Raw genomic sequence first — 23971 nt, 5'->3', positions numbered from 1 at the left:
ATATATATATAAGAACTCTACATTTCTTATATATCGTCAAATGACCATAAAGAAATATGTCAGTTACAATCCCCAGAGATAGGAACCTAAGTTTATCTTTGTGGTTCATGCGCTTGACTACATGTTCGATGTACTACAAGTGAAAGAGATATCCTATCGCTATCCTTACTTTGTTTAGCGAATTCTTTTTAAGAATCAGAAAGCAAAATGAAATCTTTCAGGATGACATGTCCTTCCTTTTCAGCCCAGTTTTCCTAGAGCTAATAACTAAACTCTATGAAGAAATGTCCATTTCATTGTAAATATGTGGCATCAACTTCATCCTATATTTGGTACAATAAAGAAATATATTTTGTCATTTTACTAAAACCATTGGATAATCAAGGGACTTTCCTTATGGAGTCCTCTTTCTATATATGTGTACACAAAGAAACAGTAGCTGAAGTTGATTGGGCACCATTGAATATAAACCAACCACTAAGTGGCCTAAATTGTTTGGTCACCAGTTTGACAATTTCTTGTGCAGCAACTCCACCAGTCAAAGCTGCAATACTATGCAACTCTGAACCTCCATAGCGACACATTTCTCTTAGGGTTGCATCCAGTTTTTCATTCTTTACAATATCGCAACTTTTACACCACTTTTCAGCTAAATGAGCAAGTTGAATATAATCTTGCTCATAATCCAATAGAGATGGTTCCTTAGAACTCAAACTACCATTCATTACTTGCCCTGGAAAATGTCCCTGTTGATGATGAAATTGTAGACAAGCACGAAAGGCAATATAAAAGTAAGCGTCTTCTTCATTTCTATCCAAACAACTCTTCAAGGCATCTTTCAAAACTGTATTATTTTGAAATTCATCTTGTAGAGAACAATATCTCATCACCTAAGAGCAGATATTCCTTATCACTATATTTTACAGTAATAACAAAATACATACCGCAATAGACCTAATATTTCGACAAAACTCGAAAACTTCCAAAGGAGAGAGAAAGTTTTCCTCTAAACCAACTTGTTTGCATATATATTGAGCACGTTGATAAATGATACGATGTTCCTTTTCTGCTCGTTTCTTATATACTCTTTGTAGTCCAATAAAGGATTCTGTATCAGATATCATATCAGGTACTGAACTAGATAACTCACTCAATACCTATTCCTCCAAGGAAAAGACAAAAATATGTCTAAACTTACCCTTTCAAAGGTAACTTTCCTTGTCCGTCTTCTATAACAAAATGTTTGACAGCAGCAACAAGAATCCAAAATTTCAAGTTACGATCCTTTCTATCCACTTGTAGCTGAATGCCTTCCATTTCAGTTTTATAGTCCTTCAAAATACTCTGAAGAGACTCATTGGGTTCTGCCAAAGACTTCATCCAAATGAAATGGCAATGCTTCAAAGCTTCCATAAAGTTTTCTTCAGTTGGGGTTCTCATCCAACTCCTTAACAACAAACGAATAGCTTCCTGATCTTCTCGAGTTTCCGGTCGACGACCTTGATGTGAATCCATAAAGGCTTTGAAGGCTTTAACAAGAATAACTGCATAAGGAACGAGGGAATGGTTGGCATCATCCAAACTCTCCAAAGGAAAATTATTACAATATTGCTCGAGTTCTTCAAAAGGTTCCGATAATCGCAACTCTTGGGCAACCATCTCTTCTCTTGCGTCCCATACACAATGTTCTGGAATAGCTATTCTTACTAAACCCAATAGTCCATAAGAAACTGCATATACAAAAGGAATTTGGTGACGCCAACAAAACTCGGAAGTTTTCAATAAAATTTGTTCGTCAAGACTGCAACAAACAAATATTGGAAGCAATCTATCTTCTGATGAATATTCTTTTAAGAAACGATCTATGGAAACTGTTTGACTGTATCCCACCACTTCATCGTTCAGCTCTTGTAACAAACGTTGAGTTGTATCTGCACGAAACCTATGATTGAATACTGCATCTTCATCGACAAAAAAGTTTCTTCCCAGGTCTCTCCAACTCGTTTCCTTGTCATCGACTACTAAAAAGCTTCCTACTCCAGGAAGGATCAAGTTCTTCAAAGTTTCTGTTCCTGTTGCTGAAGCCTCCAATAACTAAATAGAGCAGTCTTTTAGAGCTGCTTGGCCGTGTTCACCCCAAAACCTGTAAAAATAAGTTAAGCTATCAAAACAACTTGTACCAAAACAACTTGCCTTATTTGACGATCATATCTTTCAGCCATCATAATCCAACACAACAATTCCAATCCATGTCCAATTTTGGACGTTGGAGTTGGCTTACCTAAATAAATATGTCGTCTTCTTTTGAAGACTCTCCTACTAGTACAGAAGAAAGTAAACTAGAAGAGTTATTTCAATCTAAACTAAAGATTGGATCATTGAAAATAAGAGGATATCGAAGAACCAATCCTTCATTTTTACACTCCTTAGTTGCACCTTCCTTAGGTGGTGAGAACTTTCGAGAGGTTGTTAAACCAGAGACTTTAAAATTCATTCGAAATAAACTGTTTTAGGTCATTGAGAATCTGTCGATTGCCATAGAACGTCTTCGTGAGTTGGATATATTCAAAGGAGTGGACGTATTTTTGGACGAGTCTTCGGTACCTGATCAGACGGATGTTTTGGTGACTGTTTCAGAAAAGGGACGTTTACAACTTCGATTGGGAACTACTGTAGAAAGAGAAGGATTCGAAACGGGTTTAGAAACTTGCGCAACTTTGAGAAATATTTTTGGCAAAGCGGAGAGACTACGATTCGAGGCTGGAACAGAAGGAACAGATCTAGCTCGAGGATATGGAGTGGCTGAATTTTATAAACCGCATGCTTTTGGATGCGATACTTTCTTTTCTGCTTATCTCAATCGACAATATTTCAATGAAAAACAGCGATCTCATAATGAAGTGAGTCGCGGTTTTGTGACTTCATTTGGATTTCCACAATCATTAGGAATATTCTCATATGAGGGTGCGTGGAGAGAAATCAGCGTTACCGAACCCTCAGCTTCTTCAACCATTCGAGAAGAAGCTGGATTCTCATTCAAGTCTTCCATCAAACATACTTATGAGATAGACTCAAGAGATAATCCTCAAGCACCTATTGAAGGAAAGTGTTTCAACGTTCATACAGAATTGGCTGGATTAGGTGGCAGTGTTCGATATATTCGGCAACAACTGGAGTCTCAACTACATATTCCAATTGGAGATACTGAAGCTTCTTATGGAATTGCCTGTAGATTGGGTTACTTATATACTCCAAAGAGTTATTTATCAACAGTTTTGGATCGATTTTACTTGGGAGGACCTAACAGTTTTCGAGGCTTTCAAACTCGAGGAGTAGGACCCTATGAAAAGGATGATCCTTTGGGAGGAGAACTTTTCTATACCATATTCAGCTCTTTAAGTATTCCACTCCCGGTAAAAGGAGTTTTAGGAAACTTATTTAGACCCAAAGCTCATATTTTTGCCACTATTGGAGACATCTCTTCTGTGAAGGACTCCCAATCTCTACTTGGTCAAGTTTTTACTAGACAACTTCCCTGGAAGAACTTGTTTGAAACAACAAGAATATCAGTAGGATTAGGTGTAGTTGCTGATACTCAGTTGGGACGTTTGGAAGTCAACTATTGTCATGTCTTACGGAGAACACAAGGCGATCGCATTCATTCTGGAATTCAGTTTGGCATTTCTAAAACTTTTGGTTAAAAGTTGTATAAAAATGTTTTATGAAAGTAAATCCTAAGAATGTTAGAGTGGTTGATATTTTTATATTTATTAAGTATGTTTTGGTTATTTCTGATGCCTCAAACGAAAGAAGGTGCTGTACTAGGTGTTGGCACTAGAAAGTTTATTGTATGGATTGCGTTGTTTCCTTCTTCTTTGGTATTTAGTTTGGAATATAATCCAAAGATATGTCGTTGGTTGGGATATGTGAAAACTTCTTCTAGTCGTTATTTCTCTTGTTATTCTTTTAGTACTTTCTATTTACTTTGTTGTATTCTATTGTTTTTATCCTTCTGTATGTTTATATGGTTGCGAGTTTTATTTCCAACAAGTCGCCATATAAAGTATCTGAAATTGGCAGAAGAAGCAACCAATTCATTACCAAGTGTCTCCAGTGGACCTCATATTATTCGGTTGATGAGTTATAATGCCTTTTGTAGACCGCCAGGTATTGCAGGAGACAATGGTGAAGATTTCAAGGATGAGAGGCTCTCATTATTACTTAAAAGGATTGGATATTTGGATATTGTTTGTTTTCAAGAGTTGTTTGATGCCTTTTGTAACAGAAGGGAAGCCTTTATTGAAGCATCCAAACTTTTGGGTTTCCAATATGAATGTTTTTTACCTCGCAATTGTTTTAGAATACCGCCTCGTATTATCGATGGAGGAGTAACCATTTTAAGCAAATTTCCCATTTTGTATACAAACTATATTCATTATCGACATTGTGTTTATTCAACAGTGGATAGTTTTGTAGGAAAGGGTTGTCTCTATGCTCGAATCTCGTTGACTCCAACATGTTATACCCAAAAGAGTAGTGAAGATTATAATAAGAATTCTAAAAAAGAGATGAGAATAGAGAGAGCTCAATATTTACATGTCTTCTCTTCACATATGCAAGCGGGAGATCGTATTGGATATCCACACGAGTCTTATCATGCGAGAATACGAATTGGTCAGTTGGAAGAGATGAGAGACTTTATTCATTGGAATATTGTGGATGATGATGGACCAGTAGTTATTACGGGAGATTGGAATATCAATGCAAGAACTTCGATGGAAAATGATTCGGATAGTTTTTGGTATCAAGACTTGTTGGAAAGATTGCAAGACTCTCCTTCTTCATTATATTTATTACAACAGAAACGAGCACAATATTTTCAAGATAATACGATACGTAACCTTTGTTTGAAAGATTTGTTGAGTCTTTCTCATCATGGAAGACATCCTATTACGGATGGCACGAAATGTATTGATTATGTGTTGTTCGATCCTAGAAAGGGAAATCTTCATGGAGCTACAGAAGGAACCTTGAAAACTTTCATTGAACCATTTCGAGTCACACAAGAAGAGAAGAAAATGTATTCTTTGCAGTTGCCAAATACATTATCTGATCATTATGGAGTCGTAGCAACATTTGTGAATGATTACGCTGCAAAATAGAGAAAGACAATGAAGTTGATATATATAAGACTAGTGTCATTGGTTTCCTCCAAAAAGTGTTTTATATTACATATCTATTCTATCTATTCTATCTATATATATATCTATCTATATATATATATGTATGTATATATATATTCATACTCGTTCATTCCTTTTCCAACAATCTGCATTGATGAATGGCAAAGTCGTGGTGGTCCTCTTTGTGGAAACTGATATCTTGGCTCTCTAGTCTTATGTCTTCGTTATTGGATAAAAATGGGTAAGTGAATTGTAGTAACAGCCAAAGTTTAGTCCATTACAATCATACAGAGTTTCTGTAATATTTGCTGCAGTTGCTGCTGTGGCTTTGCTTGTTTCTCTTCGTAATAGAAAACGTCGAAATAATCCAACGACAACTTCTTCTTCAAGTAGACCAGTTCATGTAACGGAATCTTCTTGTATTGAATATGGAGGAAATAAATCTTCCAGTGATAGTGTTCCAACTGGTCCTTTTGCAACTATGGCTAGAGGCACAAGTAAGGAGGACATATTGTGAAAAGTAACTGTCGCCATTGTTTAATAGTTGAACTCTTTAGGTTCTTGGAAACTGAAAAATGTCTTTCGTGGTGTATCAAGAATAACTTTAGGAACGGACCTAGAGAAGAGTTGTTTGTTTCGACGAGTTTCTAGTTCAGTCAAAGAACAACTGCAAGTGGATCCTGATAAGTTATCAGGGTTTTTACAACTCATATCTCTCTTTGAAGTTTTTTTGATTATAAGAGTAAGTAGTGATGAGGAAGAAGTAAGTTGTAGAAACGCACTTGAAGTGACTGGAACCTTTCAATCTGGTTTGCATCCAGCAAAGGTATTATTTTGTGAAACTTTACAAGGAACTACAGCCATTGTGAGGTATGCAATTGCTTGCTATTGTATTTCGAGACTCACTTGGATAGGCAATTGGAACCTCAAATGCATATCGATAGCAATCCTTCTGTTATTGTTGACTTGGAGCGTTTTATTCAACGTCTTGTATATATTGGTTCGGGTGGTTTCTGTTCTAGAATGAACAAACCCATCGTCTTATTGGAACAACTTGCGGATATTTTCCAATAGAAGACGTTATTTTCTATGACAAAGACGAGAGCACATAGACCCTTGTGAAAATATAGAAAAGACTGCTAATATCACTTTTGTCAAGTTTCATATAAAGAAGAAGACTATAACAACTTTTGCCAGTCAGAAATGGACTCAAGTCGTTATGAGTGACCAATAGGAACACAAGTGGTGAGTTGAAGCGCATACACGGATAAAGTATCTCATCCGAAAAGTATCGCATATGTACTTTACTTTTGTACTCTTCTCGAATATTCTATCAAACGTTCGTCTCTACTATCCATAGTTCGATCCCATTCGTCTGTTCCAACCCGTTTATTCTAAGTAATATTACTTATCCATACTCCGAGAAAGTCTTTCCAACTTACTCTTCCATAGTGAAAGGCACGGTGTACGACTCCTTCTAAAAACCCGATGGAAGCAATAGAAAGACAAATAATACCCATAGGAACAAGACTTTCTACCCAAGCCATTCTTCTTCTTCGCCCAAACAAAAAGTAAAGTCTCTTTCAATTCTCATTCACCCAATGAAAACTGATGATGATACAATGACTCGTATCGACTCTCTTTCCAATGAACCAAGTAGTCTAACAGATGTTACTGAAAAATTTATACAAGCTGCCAATCAACTTGAAATAGGTGAAATGATACATTCCAGAGACTTTTCTTTACAGAAAACCCTCACTGCAGTTCTGGTGGGTGATCCTTTCTTTGACAAGACACTCGCTTCAAATGTGAAAAAGACTTGTGAAGAAAACCAAAATTGGATACCTTGTGAGAAACTCGATGATAATCAGTTGATTTCTTTGATGTATAAGTTCATTGCTTATTTTACGAGTTGGTTGGATGGACAGAGTTTTTTTCAAACTGTATACTCTTGCATATATCTCCGACAGTTAAAGTCCTTGAATAATATGAAACTGAGAAACTTTCTTTTTATGTCAGTGAAAGCCTGTCAGTTGATTGATAAATGTATTATAGAAGCACAAGTGGTCGAAGAAGAAGACTTTGTGTTGGGCCAACCACTTTTGGAGTCCATAGTCTGGAGTGATATGGAAGCAGATTATCTAATAGCACAACAGTCCATATTAGAGTCATCTTGGAAGGAACCAAATAGATGGAATAAGCCTTTACAACTCTTTTACTATATTTGTAATATTTTGGATTCCAATTTGAATCAGTCCTTTGAAAAGTCGAAACAAGACATCATTGCTGCAAAGAAAACACTTGCAGATATTTCAGTGGATGCATCGAATGTTGACTTGATGGAGGAGACTTTATTTGGTTTTGATGTTTGTTTACAAGTCTCTAACTATGAAATTCCTCGTAGTACTACTCCTTATACAATTACAATGGCGCTACAGAAACTTGAACATTTATTGACAGAGTGGGAAGAATTGATCGATTGGATTAGAAAATATACTTTGGAAATAGAAAACTCCAATCATATCTTTCCATTATTATGTAACATTTTCTCTTTCAATCGCTCCAAACGTCATATTGTTACACGTTCTTTACTTTATAGTCGTTGTGTCATTTCGACCACAACTTGGAGTCGTACCATTTGGTTGAAGAATATGGGATGGAAAGTTTGGCAGTCTCGTAGCAAAGATTGGAATTTGGATTCTATATCCAAAGTGAATCATTCCATTCATCTATTAGATTATCTTATTCAAGACCTATTTCATGTATTATGTCTCAATCGAGGAAAACAACGTAGGAAGTTGCTCAATCTGTTGAGTCATGTGGAACAATTGTATACGCAGTCTATTGGTAAAAGGGAAACAACCCAATCTGTATCAGGAAAAGAAGACAATCCCTTATCTTTGTTTATAAAAGAATTGGGTTATATGATTTCCATTCAACATCTTTTATTAGGGTTTGACTGTGATTTGTATGATTCGAGTGAATATTCAGCTGTTTATTTTGTACTTGGTTATCTTTATGAATGTTGGTCAGGTATTATAATGCATTCTTCTTCTTCATTATGTTGGAAAAGTCAACAACTAAGACTATTATGGGAGAGTTGGATAAGGTTGTGTAGCAAATTGTATAGGAGCAGTTGTCTATTATTGGAATGGGAACAAGAAAGAAAGCAATGGTTATGGAACAAGTTGAGCCAAACACGACAAGAAAACTTGGAAAGGAATCCTTTATTTATTCATCCTTTAACTTATGAAATACGATTCTCAGCATTGACAACTTGTAGCTTTATGCAGAAGATACAATACTCGTTATATTATAGGGAGATTGTTGAGCCTATTTCACTTTGTTTTTCCAATTCTACTATCCAGAATACTCTCAACTACTGGTTAGAGCCACTACAAAGTTCATTTGAGTCTATCAAGAAGACTTTAGAATATATGCTGAAGAATGATACATTTTATTTTATGATTTCGACCAAAGTAAGCATATATCTCCAAATATTTCTCCTCTTCTTGTTCTTCTTTATCACAAATACTATTAGGAATTATTGCGTTGGAGTATTCATCATTTGGTTCATTTGAGTAAAGCCAAATTACTTTATAAGGAATGGAATAGAAAGGTTGGTTGGTTTGTATTATTAAGAAATGGCATCATAAGAAGTGGAATAGGATACTTGCTGTTTTATGGAATCTTGTAAGATTGCAATGATTCCTATAAAAGGAGAACCCTATTTACCTCAATTGGAGAAAATGGAATAAGTTTTCATATTTATTATTTGGAAGCCCATCTTTATTTAGGATCGACTTTATTCTTAAGAGGCCTTTGATAATAAAAATTGGATAAATTGTCGATAGTAATATTGCAAATATTTCTCAAAGCCACATCCGTAAGAAATGCTTGATGACCAGTTACTAATACATTGGGCAAGGCTTGGAGTTTGGCTAATATTGGATCATGAACAATGGCACCCGAACGATCCTATTCCAACTCAATATCTATTTGAAAAGATTCCTAACACTTACTTCAAAGAATAAATCTCCTTCTCCTTCATAAACATCGATTGCCAAAGCACCAATATGTCCTGAATATAAAGCATCCAATACTGCTTGAGTATCCAACAAGGCTCCTCTACTTGTGTTGATAAGATAAGCTCCAGATTTCATTTTAGCAATCGTTTCAGAACGGATAAGATACTTTGTACTCTCATTCAATGGACAATGTAAACTGACAATATCTGACTGTGATAATAATTCATCCAACGAAAGATACTGACCACCCAAATCAATAAACTCTTGATTATGAAATACATCGAAACCAAACAACTCCAAACCCAGTCCTTTCAAAACCTTGGCTGTTGCAACGCCAATCTTGCCAGTACCCACTATGCCAGCTTTCTTTCCTCGAATTTCAATTCCAACCAATCCTTGCAAATCAAAATTGTTCTCTCGTACTCTATTATATGCCTTGTGAATCTTTCTAGCCAAAGTAAGTAACTGAGCAGCAACAAACTCTCCAACTGCATTGGGAGAATAAGCAGGAACTCGAACTACAGAAATGCCCAATTCTGAAGCTGCTTTTAGATCTACATTATTAAAGCCTGCACAACGCAAAGCTATTAGTTGGATTCCTTTGTCATGTAGAATCTTCAGAACTTCACTATTCACCTAATTAGGAAAGATTCATAACAACAGTTCCTCAAAGTATATAATCACTTACTGTATCATTCACAAAAACACAAACAGCTTCTGCGTCTTTGGCCAGTTCAGCAGTACTTGCAGACAGTCTTGAAGATAGAAAGCGAAAAGAGATGGGAGCAGCATCTGAAGAACGTCCAAGAGCTTCAGTCAGACCAATTTGATCATAGTTTTTGGTACTATCAAATATTAACCATTTTCATTCAGTTTCAATATGCATACCTGAATACAACCACTCGAAATAACGACTTTGACATGTTTCAATGAATCTCAAATGAAATTACAAATCCAATGCACAAATGTCATATCTCATCCAATGCAATTTTCTTTATTTTTCTTATCAGAAAAGTAAAAACTCAGAAACAATCTTATGAAGGCAACTTAATATCTTGTCGAGGTTCATAACAACCTGTTCCTCCTAAGCCACAATAGCCATTAGGGTTCTTGGCTAAATATTGTTGATGCTGAGAAAGTATGAGTAATATAAGAAACAGTTGGCTATTTATAAACTTACATAATCTTCTGCAAAGTAAAAAACTGAGGCAGGCACTATTTCCGTGACAATATTTCCATAACCTTTCTTTGCAAGTACTTCCTATCGACAGTTTTTATCTGATACTATTCACCATCTTTAAAAAAGACTTACTTGAAAGTGTCTTTTGGTTTCTTCAGCACAATTCTTCTGAACATCATCATAATAAAATATAACGGAACGATATTGGGTTCCTCTATCATTGCCTTGTCTATTTAACTGAGTAGGATCGTGATTGGCCCAAAAGACATCCAATAACTGCTCATATGAAGTCTTTTTGGGATCATATACCACACGAACAACTTCAGCATGTCCAGTACGATCTGTACAAACATCTTCATATGTAGGGTTCTTGGTCCTTCCTCCTCTACAGAAGAGTATGAGGGATTCCTATTGGAACTGATAAGACTATTACTTACGCATATCCAACTGCTGTAGAATAGACACCTTTGGTTTGCCAAAATTTACGTTCAGCACCCCAAAAGCAACCAAGTCCAAATAAAGCATACTGAAACCCCATCTCTTCAAAATTGGCAGAAAGTGGAGTTCCCAAAACATAATGTTTTTCAGACTATACAAAAATAAGAACAACGCTTTTAAAACAACTGCAAACAACTTACAGGTATAATAGCTTCTTCTCTATCAGGAGGCTCATATCCTGTTCGCTTTCCTATCTTTTCGAATACTTGGTCAAATAAACCCATTCTCGTTATCGTTTGTTGCTTGACAAACACTGAATGAGATAATGTACGATAATAGGATCTACCTGGATAATAATAGTTGCTGTGTTTCCAACAACAACAACGACTCTTGCCAAAAGACAAACCCTTGGACACTACCAATGAGCAGCCAACAAAAGTCCAACGTGAAGGATTCATTTATTGAATGTTGGGAATGTGAATTAGCCAACGCTCTATTTAAGACTGTTTGGGAATCATTCCACTTTGACGAGCATATTCAAATAAACCACCAGCATCTATAACAGGAAGAACATCACCTAAAGGTTCCAACTCAAATTCTTCCTTTGAAGACAAGTTTCGAATCATATTTCGACCAAAGTCAATTTCTGCTTCTTCTCCCTACATAATACAATAGGATAGACCATCTCTATATATATATATCGGATGCTATACTTTCCAAAACAGAATACTTACCGTATGAAAATGATTCACCAAATATTCCTTAGACTCCCAAGGATAAAGTTCACCAGTTGCAGAGCAATTGCGAAAGAATATTCTGGCATAAGACTTGGCAACTACCGCAACTGCTCCAGCAGCTCCTAAAGCTATAGGTGCGTGCTCTCTTGAAGAACCGCAACCAAAGTTGTTCCCAGCAATGATGATAGTATATGTAGTATGTAGTTGATTCTTTTCAATAAAGCGTATAGGATACTCCTTTTCTGGTAATCCAACCAAGGCATAACTTCCTAGTTTCTCATATTCCTCAGGAACGGAAGGAACCAAAGTAAGAAACTCTGCAGGAATAATCTAGGAATCTTCTTTTAACTTTACACAACTTTGGTAGAGTCACAGTACCTGATCGGTATCGATATTATCTCTAACAACAAATACCTTTCCACGTAAAAGGTTTCCGCTTCGTTTCTTACCCACCTTGGAAACTTGTTCCATTTGTTTGGCAGAACAACTGATACTAGTAGAGTGAAAGGTTTTTTTCTTCAACACAGGGATATTCTGAGATGGAGAGATTGAAAGTGGTTTACATATATGCGAAATGAATTGCTTATTACATATTCGAAATGGAATAGCAAGTGCCACAGAGAAACCAAGTTTTGGTTTCATTTTTCGTGTTGTGGTTTCAACAGGGAGAAATGGCCAATGTGTGAGACAGTGAAGGGACGAATAATTGTTTATTAAGCATCTCAATCATTTCTTAATTGGTAACTTTTCATAAGAGATGAAAAACAGATTTTCTATCAGCTCAAAAGACATTTCCAAGTAAGCACTCATGTAGAGGAGAATATTACGAATTCATCAACAGATTTTATAGGAATACGGAATAAGAATCATTAGAAGAATCTGCATCACAATCGATTCGGTTTCTTTGCTTGAAATATCCAGCTCATTCACCATTGACGATTCCAGGTTGTCAACTGTTCATTAAAGATGAAAAGTAAAATATGGATGACTATGGCTATAGCTTTTCTCATTCATTGTGTTTGTATGATAGATGCAAAGCAATGGAGAGAGTTTTTACTAAGTAAAGAATCTGCAGAAGTAAAGAATGACATAGAAAGCTTTGCTGGATTAGAAAGAAGTAAGACAAAATTTCATTTGTGTTGATGACATCTGTTTATTCAAAAATGTTTTAGTCTATGACTTGCCAGATATGAATGGGATAACAGAAGTCTCTTCTTCAGCTTCTTGTGTACACAATAGAAGAAGTAATCAAACAGGATTGAATATGAACAAGGACCTGAATACTATGGTGACCATTACCCAAAATGAATACAACTTTTTGAAATATTTGAGAAAGTTATATGCTTGGCTCATCTATTTCCCTAATCACTTCAATGTAAGAGAGGCTCTATTAGAAGCTGGTTTTACAGATGTTCAATCAGATGGCTTTTGTAAATGTTGTGACTCAGAACATCCAACCAAACCTGAACAGTTTCATTTAGCCTTGACAAGCAATCCAGGAGAAGTAATCATTTCGTATTCTACTCTCAGCAATCCGGAACCTTATGGACAATGTGTTACTATAGAAGATGATATCGATGGCCTTGGAAATACTTTTACTGGAAAAGTGTTTTGTACAAATGATACAAGAACATTTACTATTGGTTCAGGTCAACCTCCACTTATTTGTAGAAACTATACTGGTTATTTCCATCATGTGAAAGTAACGGGATTGATTCCAGGAAAGAAATATTATTATTCTGCTAATGCTTATTCGAATAGATATTCATTTATTGCTCCATATGGAACAAATTCTTCTCATGTAACATTTGGTGCCATAGCAGATATTGGCACTCAAGGAGGTAAACTCACAAGAGAAGCATTGAAGAAGCATAAAGATGAAATGGAATTTCTTATGGTAATTGGTGATCAATCTTATAGTGATGGATGTGAAGCCGTTTTTGATAAATATATGAGAGATATGGAAGATATAATAGCCCATGTACCTTATATGATAGCTGCAGGTAATCATGAAGGTCCTTGGAACTTTACTGGAATTCGCAATCGTTTTCGTATGCCTTTAGAAGAGAGTGGAGCAGGTCCAGATGCATTATGGTATTCATTTGATCAAGGACCAGTTCATTTTGTAGTTCTCAGCTTTGAAAATTATTTAGACTATGAAAAAGGAGAGTTGTATGAAGAGACTTATGCAGAACCACTTTACATTTTCCAAGATCAAGTTCAATGGCTGGAAAAGGATTTGGAAGCTTTTGCTAAACGTCGAGACCAAAATCCCAATTTGTGGTTGATTGTTATGGCACATCGACCTATTCGGTGTTCTTTGAATGTCTCGGATTGTTCCGAATTGGCTCCTCAATTGAGTGCCAGTTTAATGCCTTATCTTGTGAAATACAAAGCTGATCTCTATACTTGTGGACATGTGCATACTTATGAAAGAATGGATCCAACTATTCCGGAAACTGGTCAAGTATGTTCTCAATGCAAAGCAGTCAACAATGTTTATCATCAACCTCCTTATCCAGTTCAAGTTATGAATGGCTATGGAGGTACTGTGATTGAAGGTCATAATATCTATACGGGTCCTAAACCTGATTGGTCTGCAGTTCGATACAACTCATCATATTATCCTTATGGAGGTTATGCTATTGTCAATGTGAACCTAAATACTCTCAATTATACATTTTATCATACTAGTGGTGAAGTTTGGGACTCTTTTGTTATTCAAAAATAAGTTTTGAATGGCAATATCGTAGCAGAAGTTTATGTTTTGTTTCACAATTCTAAAGTCTTTGTGTCTTTTCAATAATCGTCTCTTGAATCTTATATCCTAATTGAAGAAGAAGAAGAAGGATGATGATCACATTCTTGCAGCCTTGTGTTCTCAAGTCCAATAATACTGTCAGTCGACAACAACTTAGTCGGATAGAAAAGAGAAATCACAAATTATGTTGTTTGCCTCGTTGCTATAATACAAGGTCACGATCCTCCTATTTTCCAAGTTGGGTTATGCACTGCACGGAAAGAACTTTTGTGGCTATCAAACCAGATGGTGTCCACCGTGGTCTGATTGGACGAACTATTGCTAGATTGGAAGATAAAGGATATTCACTTGTTGCCTTGAAGTTGCTTAAACCTTCTAGAACGTTGGCAGAGAGTCATTATGAATCCCTTCGGTCGAAGCCTTTTTTTGGTGACTTGGTAAGTTTTATAACCAGTGGTCCTGTTTGTGCTATGGTTTGGGAAGGAAAGGTATATAATAACAATAGTTTGTAATTGTTTAAAGTGAAAGTTGGTTACTTAGGATGTTATTGGTCAAGTTCGAAAGTTGATTGGAAATACCGATCCTTTGACTTGTGCACCTGGAACGATTCGTGGAGACTTTGGTATTGATATAGGTATTTAATTTTTTTACAAAAGACTCTTATTGACAAATATTACTATAGGTCGAAATATTATTCATGGAAGTGATAGTATCTCCAGTGCCGAAAGAGAAATACAATTGTGGTTTCATTCGGAAGAACTGGTAGATTGGAATCCTAGTTTACATGAATGGGTATATGAAAAAGTATTCAACTAGTCAAGAAAACTCAATAACATATCGCATTTGTTTCGAAGTACTTTTAAAGCTCTTAGAAATAACTGCTCCGTTGGAATGGCACCAGTTCCTTCTATACTTAAGAAAAAGTGGTCGCGAACTTTGGAAAGTTTGATCATCTTATCCCAACCTTCTTCTCGGATACACTCACGGCACAATGTACATCGACGAGGTTCAACTACTTTAGCAATAACATGAGAGATTGGCTGTTGTTGTTCTACATAAGAATGTTTCTTATCAGCCATATCTTCCAAGTCAAATACTTTCATTGGACATTTTTGTATCAATCGACGAGCATCTTCATCCAATATATCTTGTAACAACTCTACTTGTGGCAACATGGCATAATAGGCTGTAGCAACTGGTGACCATTTTGCGTGTTCTTTGCCGATTCCTTTTATACATCGAGCTTCCAATTCTATTCGTTGTTTGGGTCTCAACTTTGCAATCAATATATCCTCCGAGACAGGACGTATTCCATTCTTTCCAAACTTTTCCAACTGATTACCCAAAGGTTCCCAAACCAAGTCTCTGGAATAGACATTGCTGTTGATATACAACTCTTCTGGTTCTGCTCCAGGTCTTGCTTGAGGATTCTGTTTGCACTCTACTTGGAGTTTCAATACAATGGTGTTGTTTTCACGAGGTTCTTCTCCTTTACGATAGTCTTGAAAGCCGTCTGGGTCTGCTTGAATAGGAATTAAGCCTAAACGATGAGCCAATATTTCGTCGTGAATCACACTCGTATTGTCACTGATAAGAACATATTCTATGGCCATGGTAGGTACTTCCGCAAAGAGAATTCTTCTCAACGCATTTATCAAAGGAGCAGCTACACCAACTAGTTCCAATATTATCTCTTCTTCGGAGTTCTTGACCAACCGCAACTGCAACTGATTAAGAAAAGTTTCCAAGTCCAAACTAAAGCAGAGTTAACACAACTTTCAACAAACTATTCGATACTTACCTATGATCTATACCAATAGCACGATAAACAGAACTTGCATACATTCCTTCAGTATTTGTTGGTGTCCGACTACCTATATGGACATATCTGTGAAGACTGCTTGACATACTATGTACAACACAGTTCTTCTGACCCCGATATCCAAAAGTGAAATGATCAAGTATCAAAGCTATAACAGAATTCCTTAAGAGGAATAATTATGAAACCAGAAATAGCAATTATTTCATTTTAGCTTCACAAGTATTCATTTTTCATATAAAAATTTGTATGATAATATTCTCAAAGTCTTTCCCATGTTTCCTTTAGGAGGTGGTGGTGTTTTACCAGGCTTTCCTTTTCAAAGTATGCCTTTTTGAGTTTTGTTCACTTTGTTTGATATGGTTTGAAAAAGGTCCCTTTCCAATACCTTCTGGGTCGTTTCAACGAAACTTGAGAGCATATCCTGTCTCTTTTATTGATAAAGTAAGTAGAACGTGGATATCACAATGGGTGAGGAATATAAACTTTTTCTTTTTAGCCTCAACTAGAAAATGGAGATAAAATAGTACTTCCTCCTAGTGCTTTGGATGCTTTGACGCAAATGCAGGTTTCCTATCCTATGTTGTTTCAGTTGGAAAGTTCAGCTGGAAGAGTTACCCACTGTGGAGTTATGGAATTTATTGCAGAGGTATAGGAAAAAAAGTTTGTTATTTTGTAAAAAAAGAGTAAAAAGGAGAGAATAGGAAGGTTTTGCTTATTTGCCTTATTGGATGATGCAAAATATGGCTGTTGGAGAAGGTGAACTGATAAAGGTGATTGCCATGACGAACCAATTGACTTGCCAAGTCTTATATATGCATATATAGATACGCAATGCTAATTTACCTAAAGGAACTTTTGTCAAACTTCGACCTCAGAGTTCAGAGTTTTTGGCAATATCGGATCCTAAGGCAGTTTTAGAAGCCAGACTTCGAAACTTTTCATGCTTAACTCAAGGTAGATAATTTCTAAAAGATGAAAGGAAGTTGTTTGTCATTAGGATATGTTGTATAGGAGATACTATAGCCATTCACTATCTAAATAGAATTTATTGGATCGATATTCTACAAGTACAACCAGGAGATGCCATAAGTATTATTGATGCTGACGTCAATGTAGAATTTGCTCCACCTGCAGATATGGAAACAAAGCAATACAATGAAAATAACAACTCTTCAAATAGCAGTTTGCCTTCTACAAACGTAAGTTGAGAACATATAGATAACGCTTAGGTAGTTTACAATGGTTCAAGTCCTTCGGTACAAATATGAAGAAAGATGATACACAAACCAATTTTATTTCAGGTTAGAAAGTCAATTCTCCTGTTGAAAGGACAACTGTCTCAAGTCGGTGAATAGACTCCAAAGCAAAACTCGAAGAAAGAAGAAATGCAGCTATTCAATCATTTCGTAATGCAAGACAAGGACATCGTGCTTTACATGATTCGGACTCTGAATCTTCGGAAGAAGAGGATTCTCCGACAACTAAGAAAGCATTCGTTCCATTTGGGGGTGAAGGCCGAAGTTTACGTGGAACTGTTTCTTCCAAGGTTCGGGTGTCTCAAATGAGTCTCTTTTATCTTCCATGTTTATATAATCAAATCGCAATTAGGTAGAAAAAGAAACGCAATCCAAAGAAAATTCTACCAACGATAAGACGAATCCTTCTGCTGCTAGTTTTGTTCCTTTTAGTGGAAAAGGGAGAACTCTAAGAGATTAAATACTTTCGAGAGTCATGCAAAGAATATTAAAAAGTAGTTTCATGATATCTCATGAGTCGACTTGTTAGATAGCTGTCGAGCAAGAGCTGCACGAGCTGCCGAAGCTTGTTTCAACCAAGGAGCTTCATATCCAAGACTCCAAATAGAAGAACTCGACGAAAGTTCCCTTTGTGACTCTGTACTACAAAGCTTCTCAACATCATATATAACGTCTTTCGAGCTTTGGTCTATATACAAAAATAAGCCATAACCGAGCACTACAAAAAGCACCATAAAACTTGCCTTGTGCAAACTGTTGCTGAGACATAGTGGCAACTTGAATAAGACTCGAATTGAAACAATTGGAAGACATCGGACACTCGGGCTGCAGTGCACACTTCAACTGAAGTAAATTCTCTCTCAACTCAACTTGCCTCTTCAAATAGCCATTCTCCACTTCCATAGCTTGCAAAGACTCCAATTCCTCTTGTAGTCGCTTATTATGTGCCATCAAATCTTCAATCCTGGAAAGTCTTCTTCTTCTGGAACGTTCTGCTGAAATTCTGTTCCTGACCAAACGTTTCTGTCTCCGTAGCTCCTCAGCAGATGGTCCTTCCCTGCCACTAACATCTTCTGTGACAGAACTAGTGTCCAAAGTATTGATATCTTCACTTTTCAAGGTACTATCCACGCTATTATGGGAATAACTGGAGGCTTCGTTCATGCTCTGAACTTTCTCCAAGACAGCAGCACATCACATTGCATATTTCCAGGAACGGATGCAAAAGACTAGATTATCTATTCAGTAATATTTTTTCAGAAATGTTTTCTTTCTAACTTGATACTTATCACAGTGACCAAGTCTAATGTTATAAATTTCTTTTCGAGTTGAGAAAATTGTCATTGGCTCAATGTCTAAAGTTTCACGGAATACTGAGGTCGAGAGATAAACGTTCGTTTGACGATACAAAAACTTATTTATCATGAAAGGAATAGCCTTCAACCAAGTCAGTATGTTTCTTTTTCACAATAACTTGTGCCTATAACTATGAAGTTTAGAGATTCTTGGTTGAGAAGTGTTGAGCTGTCTGCAACTTCAGATAGCCCGTGTCAGTTTGAAACTTGACAATACAGATGTGACTTTTAGATATCAACTGCATTATGGTGCTTTGTAAAGAAACTATAAAGAGAACAAATCACCAGGGTAGGCTTCCCAAGAGGAATAGATAGTAAGCCAGCTTTGTCTCCAAGAGTTGGAGGCTTTCTATAGCTTGGTTGGATAAAACTGGCCGATATCTGGTTTTCCCAAACTACTGACTATCTTTCACAGTTTCCCTTTGCTATCGAATTTGAAAAGTCTGTTTTGAGACTCTTATAAACCTGTAGAAGAAACTTCAATACAAGTAAGTTTTGGGGAGAGAGCAAGGATATAACGTTGTATTTTATTCAACAAAGCTTTCTCTCTCTCTCTCTCTCTCTCTCTCTCTCTCTCTCTCTCTAGGAAAGTCCTGTCTTTGAAAAAGACTCATTCCCAACTTGAGGAGAACTACCACCTGATAGTCAGTCGAATGGTTCTCATTATTGCCAAAAAGAGCTACTTCTTTAGAATAGGCTTTCTCCGCTCGATGAAAGCCTCCTTGTAATTCAAGTTTGTGCAGTTTTTTAGGATGCCGAAAATGTTGAAGCGATGCATGAGATCCTAAAAAGAACTTCCTAGTGAAAACGACTGTAGGAAGCGAACAGATAACAACCCGAGAGATGGATTGAAAATATCCTTACGATCGCTCGCCCGTTTTGCTTAATTTGGCCGCATGTCCATTAGATATTCGGCCAACAGGTGGATTAAAAGAAGTAGGATTAATGAGAGAAGGGCTTATAGAAAATGTCCACATGAAAGGACGCCAATGCAGTCAATGATTGGTTAGTTGACAACTCGTCGTGCCGGCATCGTCAACTGGACAATATGAAAGGAGGGAACTGAAGTCTATTAAAGGCGTAACATTTCCCATTTTTTGTTGTCTTCGAGGATGGAGGCTATAACCGAATTCCAGCAAGCTGCGGAACCCAAAAATGAAGACTACGACTCGACAGAACTTCAGAAAGAAGCTGGTGTAACCGACTTGGATGATGAATACCTTACCGAAGAGGAAAGACTGCACCCTTGGCGTCAAACTCGCACCTTTTATTGGTCCGTGATAGTTGCCTCAGTAGCAGTTCTTTTCTATGGTATTGACATAACTGCCATAAGTGGTGCTCAAGTTGGTTATATTCCTCACTTTGGTTTGGAAAATCGAACGTATCATCAGGGAGTAATGGTATCCTGTATTTACTTTGGTTGTTTTGTGGGTGTTTTTATTGCACTATTTACAAATACATACTTTGGAAGAAGATTTACTATATCTCTAGCTTCTTTTATTTCCACTGGTGCCTGCATTTGGGAGGCAGTTTCTCCATCATGGCAAGTTTTTATTCCTGGACGTATTATTCTCGGGTTTTCTTATGGCATGATTGGTGAGACGGCACCTGTTTACTTGGCAGAAATGTCACCTGCAAGTATTCGTGGAGCTATTGTTTCTCTTTATCAACAAGTTGTGACCATTGGTATCTTCCTTGCATATCTCTGCAACCTTATCTTTGTCTGGGTCAATTATCAAAATGTTGGTTGGCGAATTATGATTGGTTTTCCTATGGTGCCTTCTGTTATTGAAATGTTTCTTATTTGGACGGTGCCAGAATCGCCTAGGTGGCTCATTAAGAGGAGAAGATATGAGGATGCCAAGAGGAATCTTTTCAAGTTACGTCGTACAGCAGAAACTGCAGAAAGGGACTTTGTACGAATCAAGAAAGGTGTAGAGGAAGATGAAATTTTACAAAAGGGAAAGAATCTACTGGTTGAAGTAATTCGTGTTCCTTATATCAGAAGAGCTCTCTTGATTGGAATCATGGAAATGCTTTTCCAACAAATGAGTGGTATGAATGTATTTATGAACTACATTGATGAAGTCTTTGAGGAGAATATCAATATGGGAGCGAGAACCTCAGTTGCAGTAAGTCTGTTTCCAGGTTTTGTCAATATGGTAGCTACTGTGATTGTATACTTTACTATTGATCGATATGGAAGAAGGACTTTGCAGTTGGTTACATTCCCTGTTATGTTTCTCATGTTATTGATGGTCCTGTTTTCTTTCTATGGAGATAAGAAAGTGAATTTGGCATTCTTCATTATTGGCGTTGTTTTCTTCATTGTTGCTTACAGTCCTGGAGCAGGACCAGTTCCTTGGACTTTTTGTGCCGAAGTATTTCCTACTTATGTTCGTGCAGCAGGTACCACGATTACTACATTCTTTGTGAATGCTTTCAACTTTGCACTTTCCTTCTCTTGGCCATCTATGAAGGCAGCATGGGGACCACAAGGAGGCTTTGGGTTCTATGCTGGATTCAACTTTCTTGGTATTGTGATGCAATTCTTATTTTTACCAGAAACCAAAGGCTTCACTTTGGAACAGATGAGAGTAGTATTTGAGGAAGGTTTATTTACCATTGCAGCTTATCATTGTCGTGCTGGATGGAGATCTTTGCGCAAGTTATTGGGACTTTCAGTTCCAGATACACCTCTTGTTTCTCCTTATGACAAGGCATTTGCTATTGATCGTGCCAAAAGAGAAGAGGAGATGATGCATGCTGGTGAAGTTTCTAAATAGTGTTTTGTTTGTTATGATTCTAAAAGAGTGATATGACTTATGTTGTTTGTCTTTTGCAGGTATTACTGACGAATAAAAGCTTATAGAGAGATACTTACGGAAGCCAAGTCCCCTGAAATTGGGAGGGCAATTGACAGAACAATTCAAATGTTTTCATTTTCTATTGCCAAAGAGTTTTCGAAATTCAGTTGAAGCACAACGTGGAAGCAATGGATTGGAAGAAAAAATGCTCCATTGCATTTTTTCAAGAAACGGACAAAAACTTTCTCTTTGTTGATCAATGGATTTCACTTGTGCTTTAATTATTTTGGAAAAATTGTTTCTCAACAACAACTATTATGATGATGATGATGCATAGACTTTATTCGATTGTAGTATTGACACTATCATGTATAGTTATACTTGCTATGGGATCTCCCATCATGGGAAAACAAAGATGGTATCCTTCTTATTCTACATATTCCAGTTATCCTTCCTATTCCTATCCAGTATATCCTTCCTATTCTTATCCGGTGTATCCAACTGTGCAGCCATATGTGTATCCAACAGTACAGCCTTATCCGACAGTTCAACCTTATCCAACTTATACGCCTTATTATTCCTCCAGTTATTCTACTTATACTCAAAACAGTGGATTCTACTTCCCCAATTATTCGGGACCAGTCCAAATCTATCCTCTCTTCTCATGAATGAATAACGGTAAGTCTAAAATGATTCCCATTCACTTGTAAATGTCATTTGCAACTGTAGAAGAAGAAATCAAAAGTGGTTGAGTTTCTTTACATTTTTTGATCATGTTGGGTTTTGTGAGTTGTTTCTCTTTTTTCGATAAAGTTAGCTTGTTAAATTTGTCGTACTTTTGGATTGTTCATCTGAAGAATAATATGTCTTCACTGGACGCATTGATTATCGAACTTTATGATAAACAGGTGATCCAAGTGGGTTCTTTTCAACTCAAGTCTGGGATCACTTCTCCCATCTATATAGACTTACGTCTTACTATCTCTTATCCCTCTTTATTACGTCAAGTAGTTTCCTGCTTGCAAGACGTTTGTCGGTCACTTTCGTACGATATTCTATGCGGTGTTCCTTACACTGCTCTACCTTTTGCTACTCTATTAAGTGTTGAAAGTGGAGTTCCCATGGTTTGATTTCAATATTTATTCGTTCCTTCTTTGGTTTACTTGCAGTTAGGTGATGAGAAGAAAGGAAATAAAAGACTATGGTACCAAGAAAGCTATCGAAGGCGTCTTTCAACCTAATCAAACTTGTCTGATTATAGAAGATCTGGTTACTTCTGGTTCTAGTGTTTTAGAAACTTTGGAGCCGCTACTCAAAGAAAGTTTACGGGTAAAGGACGTGGTGGTTCTATTGGATAGAGAACAAGGCGGAAAAGATAATTTGGCAAAACACAACGTTCGACTTCATTCTGTATTGAAAATGACAGATATTTTGGAAACTTTGAGACACTCAGGTCGGTTATCAGTTGAACAAGTAACCGAGTTGTTTGATTATTTCCACTCAACCAAAGTATCATCGAGTCCTCTGAGTAACTCTATTCAAAGTGGATATAAAGTGCATCCTCTTTCCTTTGAACAACGTCTTTCATTGATTCGAAACAAAGTTGGCCGTCGGCTATTGGAAATTATGTTAAAGAAGCAGTCGAACCTTGCAGTGGCAGCGGTAAGTTTTGTCATTTTCAATTCTATCAATCTCATTCTTTATGAGGATGTAACAACCAGTGAAGAATTATTATCCATTGCCAATGAAGTGGGTCCACAAATATGCATTTTAAAGACACATATGGATATTATTCAAGATTGGACGGAAAGCGTATCTGAAAAACTCGTTCATTTAGCTAAGTTGCATCACTTTTTGATATTTGAAGACAGAAAGTTTGCAGATATTGGCAATACTGTGGAATTACAGTTGACTGGAGGTATATTTCATATTGCACAGTGGGCAGACATAGTGAATGCTCATATCATTGCTGGTCCTGGAACTATTCAAGCGCTAAGTCGATCTGCTGAACATTGCGGTATTTTGTTATTAGCACAAATGAGTAGCAAAGGGAACTTGGCAGTACAAGAATATACGCAAAAGGCATTAGAATTTGCTCAACAATATGAAGATGCTGTTTTTGGTTTTATATCATTGGGTTGTATTGGAGATCCAAACTTTCTTTATTTTACTCCTGGAGTGAAGTTAGAAGGAGGAGGTGACTCTTTAGGTCAACAATATACGGATCCTAAGACAGTTATTGCTATTCAAGGAAGCGATGTAGCTATTGTAGGGAGGGGAATTATTCAGTCTTCTAATCGACGTGAAGCAGCATCAACTTATCGAAAAGCCTGTTGGGATGCTTATTTACAACGACTTGAAGAATACGTTGAATGAAATAAATAGATCAAGTCCAAAAAAGGAA

The 23971-nt window shown here is 36.7% G+C and overlaps 15 protein-coding genes across 16 annotated transcripts; 9 read left to right on the top strand and 6 right to left on the bottom strand.

Annotated features, from left to right (window-relative positions):
* Nucleotides 1-7: 7 nt before the first annotated feature.
* On the bottom strand, nucleotides 8-2251 carry Gasu_43570 (NEDD8-activating enzyme E1 regulatory subunit, putative). Its single transcript, XM_005704655.1, has 5 exons — nucleotides 2194-2251; nucleotides 2096-2143; nucleotides 1199-2029; nucleotides 945-1137; nucleotides 8-890 (listed from the first exon to the last, which is right to left on the bottom strand). Exons 1-5 carry the CDS (start codon nucleotides 2223-2225, stop codon nucleotides 411-413), a joined length of 1584 nt encoding a protein of 527 aa, XP_005704712.1. The 5' UTR covers nucleotides 2226-2251; the 3' UTR covers nucleotides 8-410.
* Nucleotides 2252-2261: 10 nt separating this feature from the next.
* Gasu_43560 (sorting and assembly machinery component 50) lies at nucleotides 2262-3728 on the top strand. The gene is made up of 2 exons (XM_005704654.1): nucleotides 2262-2465; nucleotides 2514-3728. The coding sequence occupies exons 1-2, from the start codon at nucleotides 2292-2294 to the stop codon at nucleotides 3699-3701; spliced, it is 1362 nt and encodes a 453-aa protein (XP_005704711.1). The 5' UTR covers nucleotides 2262-2291; the 3' UTR covers nucleotides 3702-3728.
* A 3-nt stretch (nucleotides 3729-3731) lies between these two features.
* Nucleotides 3732-5191, top strand: Gasu_43550 (sphingomyelin phosphodiesterase). Its single transcript, XM_005704653.1, has one exon. It carries the CDS (start codon nucleotides 3741-3743, stop codon nucleotides 5160-5162), a length of 1422 nt encoding a protein of 473 aa, XP_005704710.1. The 5' UTR covers nucleotides 3732-3740; the 3' UTR covers nucleotides 5163-5191.
* Nucleotides 5192-5311: 120 nt separating this feature from the next.
* Nucleotides 5312-6386, top strand: Gasu_43540 (uncharacterized protein). Its single transcript, XM_005704652.1, has 4 exons — nucleotides 5312-5424; nucleotides 5475-5680; nucleotides 5741-6053; nucleotides 6098-6386. The coding sequence occupies exons 1-4, from the start codon at nucleotides 5342-5344 to the stop codon at nucleotides 6255-6257; spliced, it is 762 nt and encodes a 253-aa protein (XP_005704709.1). The 5' UTR covers nucleotides 5312-5341; the 3' UTR covers nucleotides 6258-6386.
* A 415-nt stretch (nucleotides 6387-6801) lies between these two features.
* Nucleotides 6802-8916, top strand: Gasu_43530 (acetyltransferase). Its single transcript, XM_005704651.1, has 3 exons — nucleotides 6802-8662; nucleotides 8771-8802; nucleotides 8852-8916. Exons 1-3 carry the CDS (start codon nucleotides 6806-6808, stop codon nucleotides 8889-8891), a joined length of 1929 nt encoding a protein of 642 aa, XP_005704708.1. The 5' UTR covers nucleotides 6802-6805; the 3' UTR covers nucleotides 8892-8916.
* Nucleotides 8917-8935: 19 nt separating this feature from the next.
* Gasu_43520 (D-lactate dehydrogenase) lies at nucleotides 8936-10171 on the bottom strand. Its single transcript, XM_005704650.1, has 4 exons — nucleotides 10100-10171; nucleotides 9900-10056; nucleotides 9206-9847; nucleotides 8936-9161 (listed from the first exon to the last, which is right to left on the bottom strand). The coding sequence occupies exons 1-4, from the start codon at nucleotides 10132-10134 to the stop codon at nucleotides 8973-8975; spliced, it is 1023 nt and encodes a 340-aa protein (XP_005704707.1). The 5' UTR covers nucleotides 10135-10171; the 3' UTR covers nucleotides 8936-8972.
* A 9-nt stretch (nucleotides 10172-10180) lies between these two features.
* Gasu_43510 (peptide-methionine (S)-S-oxide reductase) lies at nucleotides 10181-11251 on the bottom strand. Its single transcript, XM_005704649.1, has 5 exons — nucleotides 11030-11251; nucleotides 10829-10980; nucleotides 10524-10776; nucleotides 10392-10472; nucleotides 10181-10341 (listed from the first exon to the last, which is right to left on the bottom strand). The coding sequence occupies exons 1-5, from the start codon at nucleotides 11111-11113 to the stop codon at nucleotides 10246-10248; spliced, it is 666 nt and encodes a 221-aa protein (XP_005704706.1). The 5' UTR covers nucleotides 11114-11251; the 3' UTR covers nucleotides 10181-10245.
* A 9-nt stretch (nucleotides 11252-11260) lies between these two features.
* On the bottom strand, nucleotides 11261-12261 carry Gasu_43500 (3-isopropylmalate dehydratase small subunit). The gene is made up of 3 exons (XM_005704648.1): nucleotides 11945-12261; nucleotides 11564-11896; nucleotides 11261-11488 (listed from the first exon to the last, which is right to left on the bottom strand). The coding sequence occupies exons 1-3, from the start codon at nucleotides 12206-12208 to the stop codon at nucleotides 11327-11329; spliced, it is 759 nt and encodes a 252-aa protein (XP_005704705.1). The 5' UTR covers nucleotides 12209-12261; the 3' UTR covers nucleotides 11261-11326.
* A 310-nt stretch (nucleotides 12262-12571) lies between these two features.
* Gasu_43490 (metallo-dependent acid phosphatase) lies at nucleotides 12572-14336 on the top strand. The gene is made up of 2 exons (XM_005704647.1): nucleotides 12572-12683; nucleotides 12739-14336. Exons 1-2 carry the CDS (start codon nucleotides 12590-12592, stop codon nucleotides 14295-14297), a joined length of 1653 nt encoding a protein of 550 aa, XP_005704704.1. The 5' UTR covers nucleotides 12572-12589; the 3' UTR covers nucleotides 14298-14336.
* Nucleotides 14337-14351: 15 nt separating this feature from the next.
* On the top strand, nucleotides 14352-15206 carry Gasu_43480 (nucleoside-diphosphate kinase). Its single transcript, XM_005704646.1, has 3 exons — nucleotides 14352-14815; nucleotides 14868-14961; nucleotides 15010-15206. The coding sequence occupies exons 1-3, from the start codon at nucleotides 14417-14419 to the stop codon at nucleotides 15141-15143; spliced, it is 627 nt and encodes a 208-aa protein (XP_005704703.1). The 5' UTR covers nucleotides 14352-14416; the 3' UTR covers nucleotides 15144-15206.
* A 4-nt stretch (nucleotides 15207-15210) lies between these two features.
* Nucleotides 15211-16301, bottom strand: Gasu_43470 (DNA-directed RNA polymerase III subunit C5). Its single transcript, XM_005704645.1, has 3 exons — nucleotides 16129-16301; nucleotides 15292-16082; nucleotides 15211-15239 (listed from the first exon to the last, which is right to left on the bottom strand). The coding sequence occupies exons 1-3, from the start codon at nucleotides 16233-16235 to the stop codon at nucleotides 15235-15237; spliced, it is 903 nt and encodes a 300-aa protein (XP_005704702.1). The 5' UTR covers nucleotides 16236-16301; the 3' UTR covers nucleotides 15211-15234.
* A 10-nt stretch (nucleotides 16302-16311) lies between these two features.
* Nucleotides 16312-17912, top strand: Gasu_43460 (ubiquitin fusion degradation protein). The gene is made up of 9 exons (XM_005704644.1): nucleotides 16312-16470; nucleotides 16520-16590; nucleotides 16646-16795; nucleotides 16851-16919; nucleotides 16974-17103; nucleotides 17161-17348; nucleotides 17399-17450; nucleotides 17505-17695; nucleotides 17758-17912. The coding sequence occupies exons 1-9, from the start codon at nucleotides 16422-16424 to the stop codon at nucleotides 17863-17865; spliced, it is 1008 nt and encodes a 335-aa protein (XP_005704701.1). The 5' UTR covers nucleotides 16312-16421; the 3' UTR covers nucleotides 17866-17912.
* Nucleotides 17913-17920: 8 nt separating this feature from the next.
* On the bottom strand, nucleotides 17921-18631 carry Gasu_43450 (uncharacterized protein). Its single transcript, XM_005704643.1, has 3 exons — nucleotides 18271-18631; nucleotides 18149-18230; nucleotides 17921-18093 (listed from the first exon to the last, which is right to left on the bottom strand). Exons 1-3 carry the CDS (start codon nucleotides 18567-18569, stop codon nucleotides 17977-17979), a joined length of 498 nt encoding a protein of 165 aa, XP_005704700.1. The 5' UTR covers nucleotides 18570-18631; the 3' UTR covers nucleotides 17921-17976.
* Nucleotides 18632-19691: 1060 nt separating this feature from the next.
* On the top strand, nucleotides 19692-21785 carry Gasu_43440 (MFS transporter, SP family, sugar:H+ symporter). The gene has a single exon (XM_005704642.1). The coding sequence runs from the start codon at nucleotides 19873-19875 to the stop codon at nucleotides 21544-21546; it is 1674 nt and encodes a 557-aa protein (XP_005704699.1). The 5' UTR covers nucleotides 19692-19872; the 3' UTR covers nucleotides 21547-21785.
* Nucleotides 21786-21811: 26 nt separating this feature from the next.
* Gasu_43430 lies at nucleotides 21812-23964 on the top strand. Of its 2 annotated transcripts, XM_005704640.1 has the most exons (4): nucleotides 21812-22245; nucleotides 22297-22691; nucleotides 22741-23229; nucleotides 23275-23964. In XM_005704640.1, exons 2-4 carry the CDS (start codon nucleotides 22341-22343, stop codon nucleotides 23941-23943), a joined length of 1509 nt encoding a protein of 502 aa, XP_005704697.1. In that variant the 5' UTR covers nucleotides 21812-22245; nucleotides 22297-22340; the 3' UTR covers nucleotides 23944-23964. The 2 variants fall into 2 exon arrangements, with proteins under 2 accessions (XP_005704697.1, XP_005704698.1); XM_005704641.1 differs by having other exon boundaries at nucleotides 22741-23964.
* The last annotated feature ends 7 nt before the right edge of the window (nucleotides 23965-23971 follow it).

The sequence above is a fragment of the Galdieria sulphuraria genome, assembly GCF_000341285.1.
Source record: "Galdieria sulphuraria unplaced genomic scaffold scaf_39, whole genome shotgun sequence".
Lineage (NCBI taxonomy): Eukaryota > Rhodophyta > Bangiophyceae > Galdieriales > Galdieriaceae > Galdieria > Galdieria sulphuraria.
This window is presented reverse-complemented; position numbering and strand designations above follow the sequence as displayed.

Coding starts and splice junctions, on each gene's coding strand:
- Gasu_43570 (XM_005704655.1), bottom strand. CDS start 2,225: ATGATGGCTGAAAGATATGATCGTCAAATAAG. Junction 2,030..2,095: donor CTAAAAGACTGCTCTATTTA/GTTATTGGAGGC, acceptor TGGAGTAGGAAG/CTTTTTAGTAGTCGATGACA. Junction 891..944: donor GAAATATTAGGTCTATTGCG/GTATGTATTTTG, acceptor ATCTGCTCTTAG/GTGATGAGATATTGTTCTCT.
- Gasu_43560 (XM_005704654.1), top strand. CDS start 2,292: ATGTCGTCTTCTTTTGAAGACTCTCCTACTAGTACAGAAGAAAGTAAA. Junction 2,466..2,513: donor GTGGTGAGAACTTTCGAGAG/GTTGTTAAACCA, acceptor AAACTGTTTTAG/GTCATTGAGAATCTGTCGAT.
- Gasu_43550 (XM_005704653.1), top strand. CDS start 3,741: ATGTTAGAGTGGTTGATATTTTTATATTTATTAAGTATGTTTTGGTTA.
- Gasu_43540 (XM_005704652.1), top strand. CDS start 5,342: ATGGCAAAGTCGTGGTGGTCCTCTTTGTGGAAACTGATATCTTGGCTC. Junction 5,681..5,740: donor AACTATGGCTAGAGGCACAA/GTAAGGAGGACA, acceptor TGAACTCTTTAG/GTTCTTGGAAACTGAAAAAT. Junction 6,054..6,097: donor GGAACTACAGCCATTGTGAG/GTATGCAATTGC, acceptor TCACTTGGATAG/GCAATTGGAACCTCAAATGC.
- Gasu_43530 (XM_005704651.1), top strand. CDS start 6,806: ATGACTCGTATCGACTCTCTTTCCAATGAACCAAGTAGTCTAACAGAT. Junction 8,663..8,770: donor ATTTTATGATTTCGACCAAA/GTAAGCATATAT, acceptor ATTTGAGTAAAG/CCAAATTACTTTATAAGGAA. Junction 8,803..8,851: donor ATAAGGAATGGAATAGAAAG/GTTGGTTGGTTT, acceptor GAAGTGGAATAG/GATACTTGCTGTTTTATGGA.
- Gasu_43520 (XM_005704650.1), bottom strand. CDS start 10,134: ATGTCAAAGTCGTTATTTCGAGTGGTTGTATTCAG. Junction 10,057..10,099: donor TTTCGAGTGGTTGTATTCAG/GTATGCATATTG, acceptor AATATTTGATAG/TACCAAAAACTATGATCAAA. Junction 9,848..9,899: donor GTGTTTTTGTGAATGATACA/GTAAGTGATTAT, acceptor TTTCCTAATTAG/GTGAATAGTGAAGTTCTGAA.
- Gasu_43510 (XM_005704649.1), bottom strand. CDS start 11,113: ATGGGTTTATTTGACCAAGTATTCGAAAAGATAGGAAAGCGAACAGGA. Junction 10,473..10,523: donor AAACCAAAAGACACTTTCAA/GTAAGTCTTTTT, acceptor AACTGTCGATAG/GAAGTACTTGCAAAGAAAGG. Junction 10,342..10,391: donor TTTACTTTGCAGAAGATTAT/GTAAGTTTATAA, acceptor ATACTTTCTCAG/CATCAACAATATTTAGCCAA.
- Gasu_43500 (XM_005704648.1), bottom strand. CDS start 12,208: ATGAAACCAAAACTTGGTTTCTCTGTGGCACTTGCTATTCCATTTCGA. Junction 11,897..11,944: donor ATAATATCGATACCGATCAG/GTACTGTGACTC, acceptor GAAGATTCCTAG/ATTATTCCTGCAGAGTTTCT. Junction 11,489..11,563: donor TGGTGAATCATTTTCATACG/GTAAGTATTCTG, acceptor TGTATTATGTAG/GGAGAAGAAGCAGAAATTGA.
- Gasu_43490 (XM_005704647.1), top strand. CDS start 12,590: ATGATAGATGCAAAGCAATGGAGAGAGTTTTTACTAAGTAAAGAATCT. Junction 12,684..12,738: donor CTTTGCTGGATTAGAAAGAA/GTAAGACAAAAT, acceptor AAAATGTTTTAG/TCTATGACTTGCCAGATATG.
- Gasu_43480 (XM_005704646.1), top strand. CDS start 14,417: ATGATGATCACATTCTTGCAGCCTTGTGTTCTCAAGTCCAATAATACT. Junction 14,816..14,867: donor CTATGGTTTGGGAAGGAAAG/GTATATAATAAC, acceptor TTGGTTACTTAG/GATGTTATTGGTCAAGTTCG. Junction 14,962..15,009: donor AGACTTTGGTATTGATATAG/GTATTTAATTTT, acceptor ATATTACTATAG/GTCGAAATATTATTCATGGA.
- Gasu_43470 (XM_005704645.1), bottom strand. CDS start 16,235: ATGTCAAGCAGTCTTCACAGATATGTCCATATAGGTAGTCGGACACCA. Junction 16,083..16,128: donor GCTATTGGTATAGATCATAG/GTAAGTATCGAA, acceptor ACTCTGCTTTAG/TTTGGACTTGGAAACTTTTC.
- Gasu_43460 (XM_005704644.1), top strand. CDS start 16,422: ATGTTTCCTTTAGGAGGTGGTGGTGTTTTACCAGGCTTTCCTTTTCAA. Junction 16,796..16,850: donor TTATGGAATTTATTGCAGAG/GTATAGGAAAAA, acceptor AGGAGAGAATAG/GAAGGTTTTGCTTATTTGCC. Junction 17,349..17,398: donor GCAGTTTGCCTTCTACAAAC/GTAAGTTGAGAA, acceptor CAATGGTTCAAG/TCCTTCGGTACAAATATGAA.
- Gasu_43450 (XM_005704643.1), bottom strand. CDS start 18,569: ATGAACGAAGCCTCCAGTTATTCCCATAATAGCGTGGATAGTACCTTG. Junction 18,231..18,270: donor TATTTGAAGAGGCAAGTTGA/GTTGAGAGAGAA, acceptor TGTGCACTGCAG/CCCGAGTGTCCGATGTCTTC. Junction 18,094..18,148: donor TCAGCAACAGTTTGCACAAG/GCAAGTTTTATG, acceptor TTTTGTATATAG/ACCAAAGCTCGAAAGACGTT.
- Gasu_43440 (XM_005704642.1), top strand. CDS start 19,873: ATGGAGGCTATAACCGAATTCCAGCAAGCTGCGGAACCCAAAAATGAA.
- Gasu_43430 (XM_005704641.1), top strand. CDS start 22,341: ATGTTGGGTTTTGTGAGTTGTTTCTCTTTTTTCGATAAAGTTAGCTTG. Junction 22,692..22,740: donor TTGAAAGTGGAGTTCCCATG/GTTTGATTTCAA, acceptor ACTTGCAGTTAG/GTGATGAGAAGAAAGGAAAT.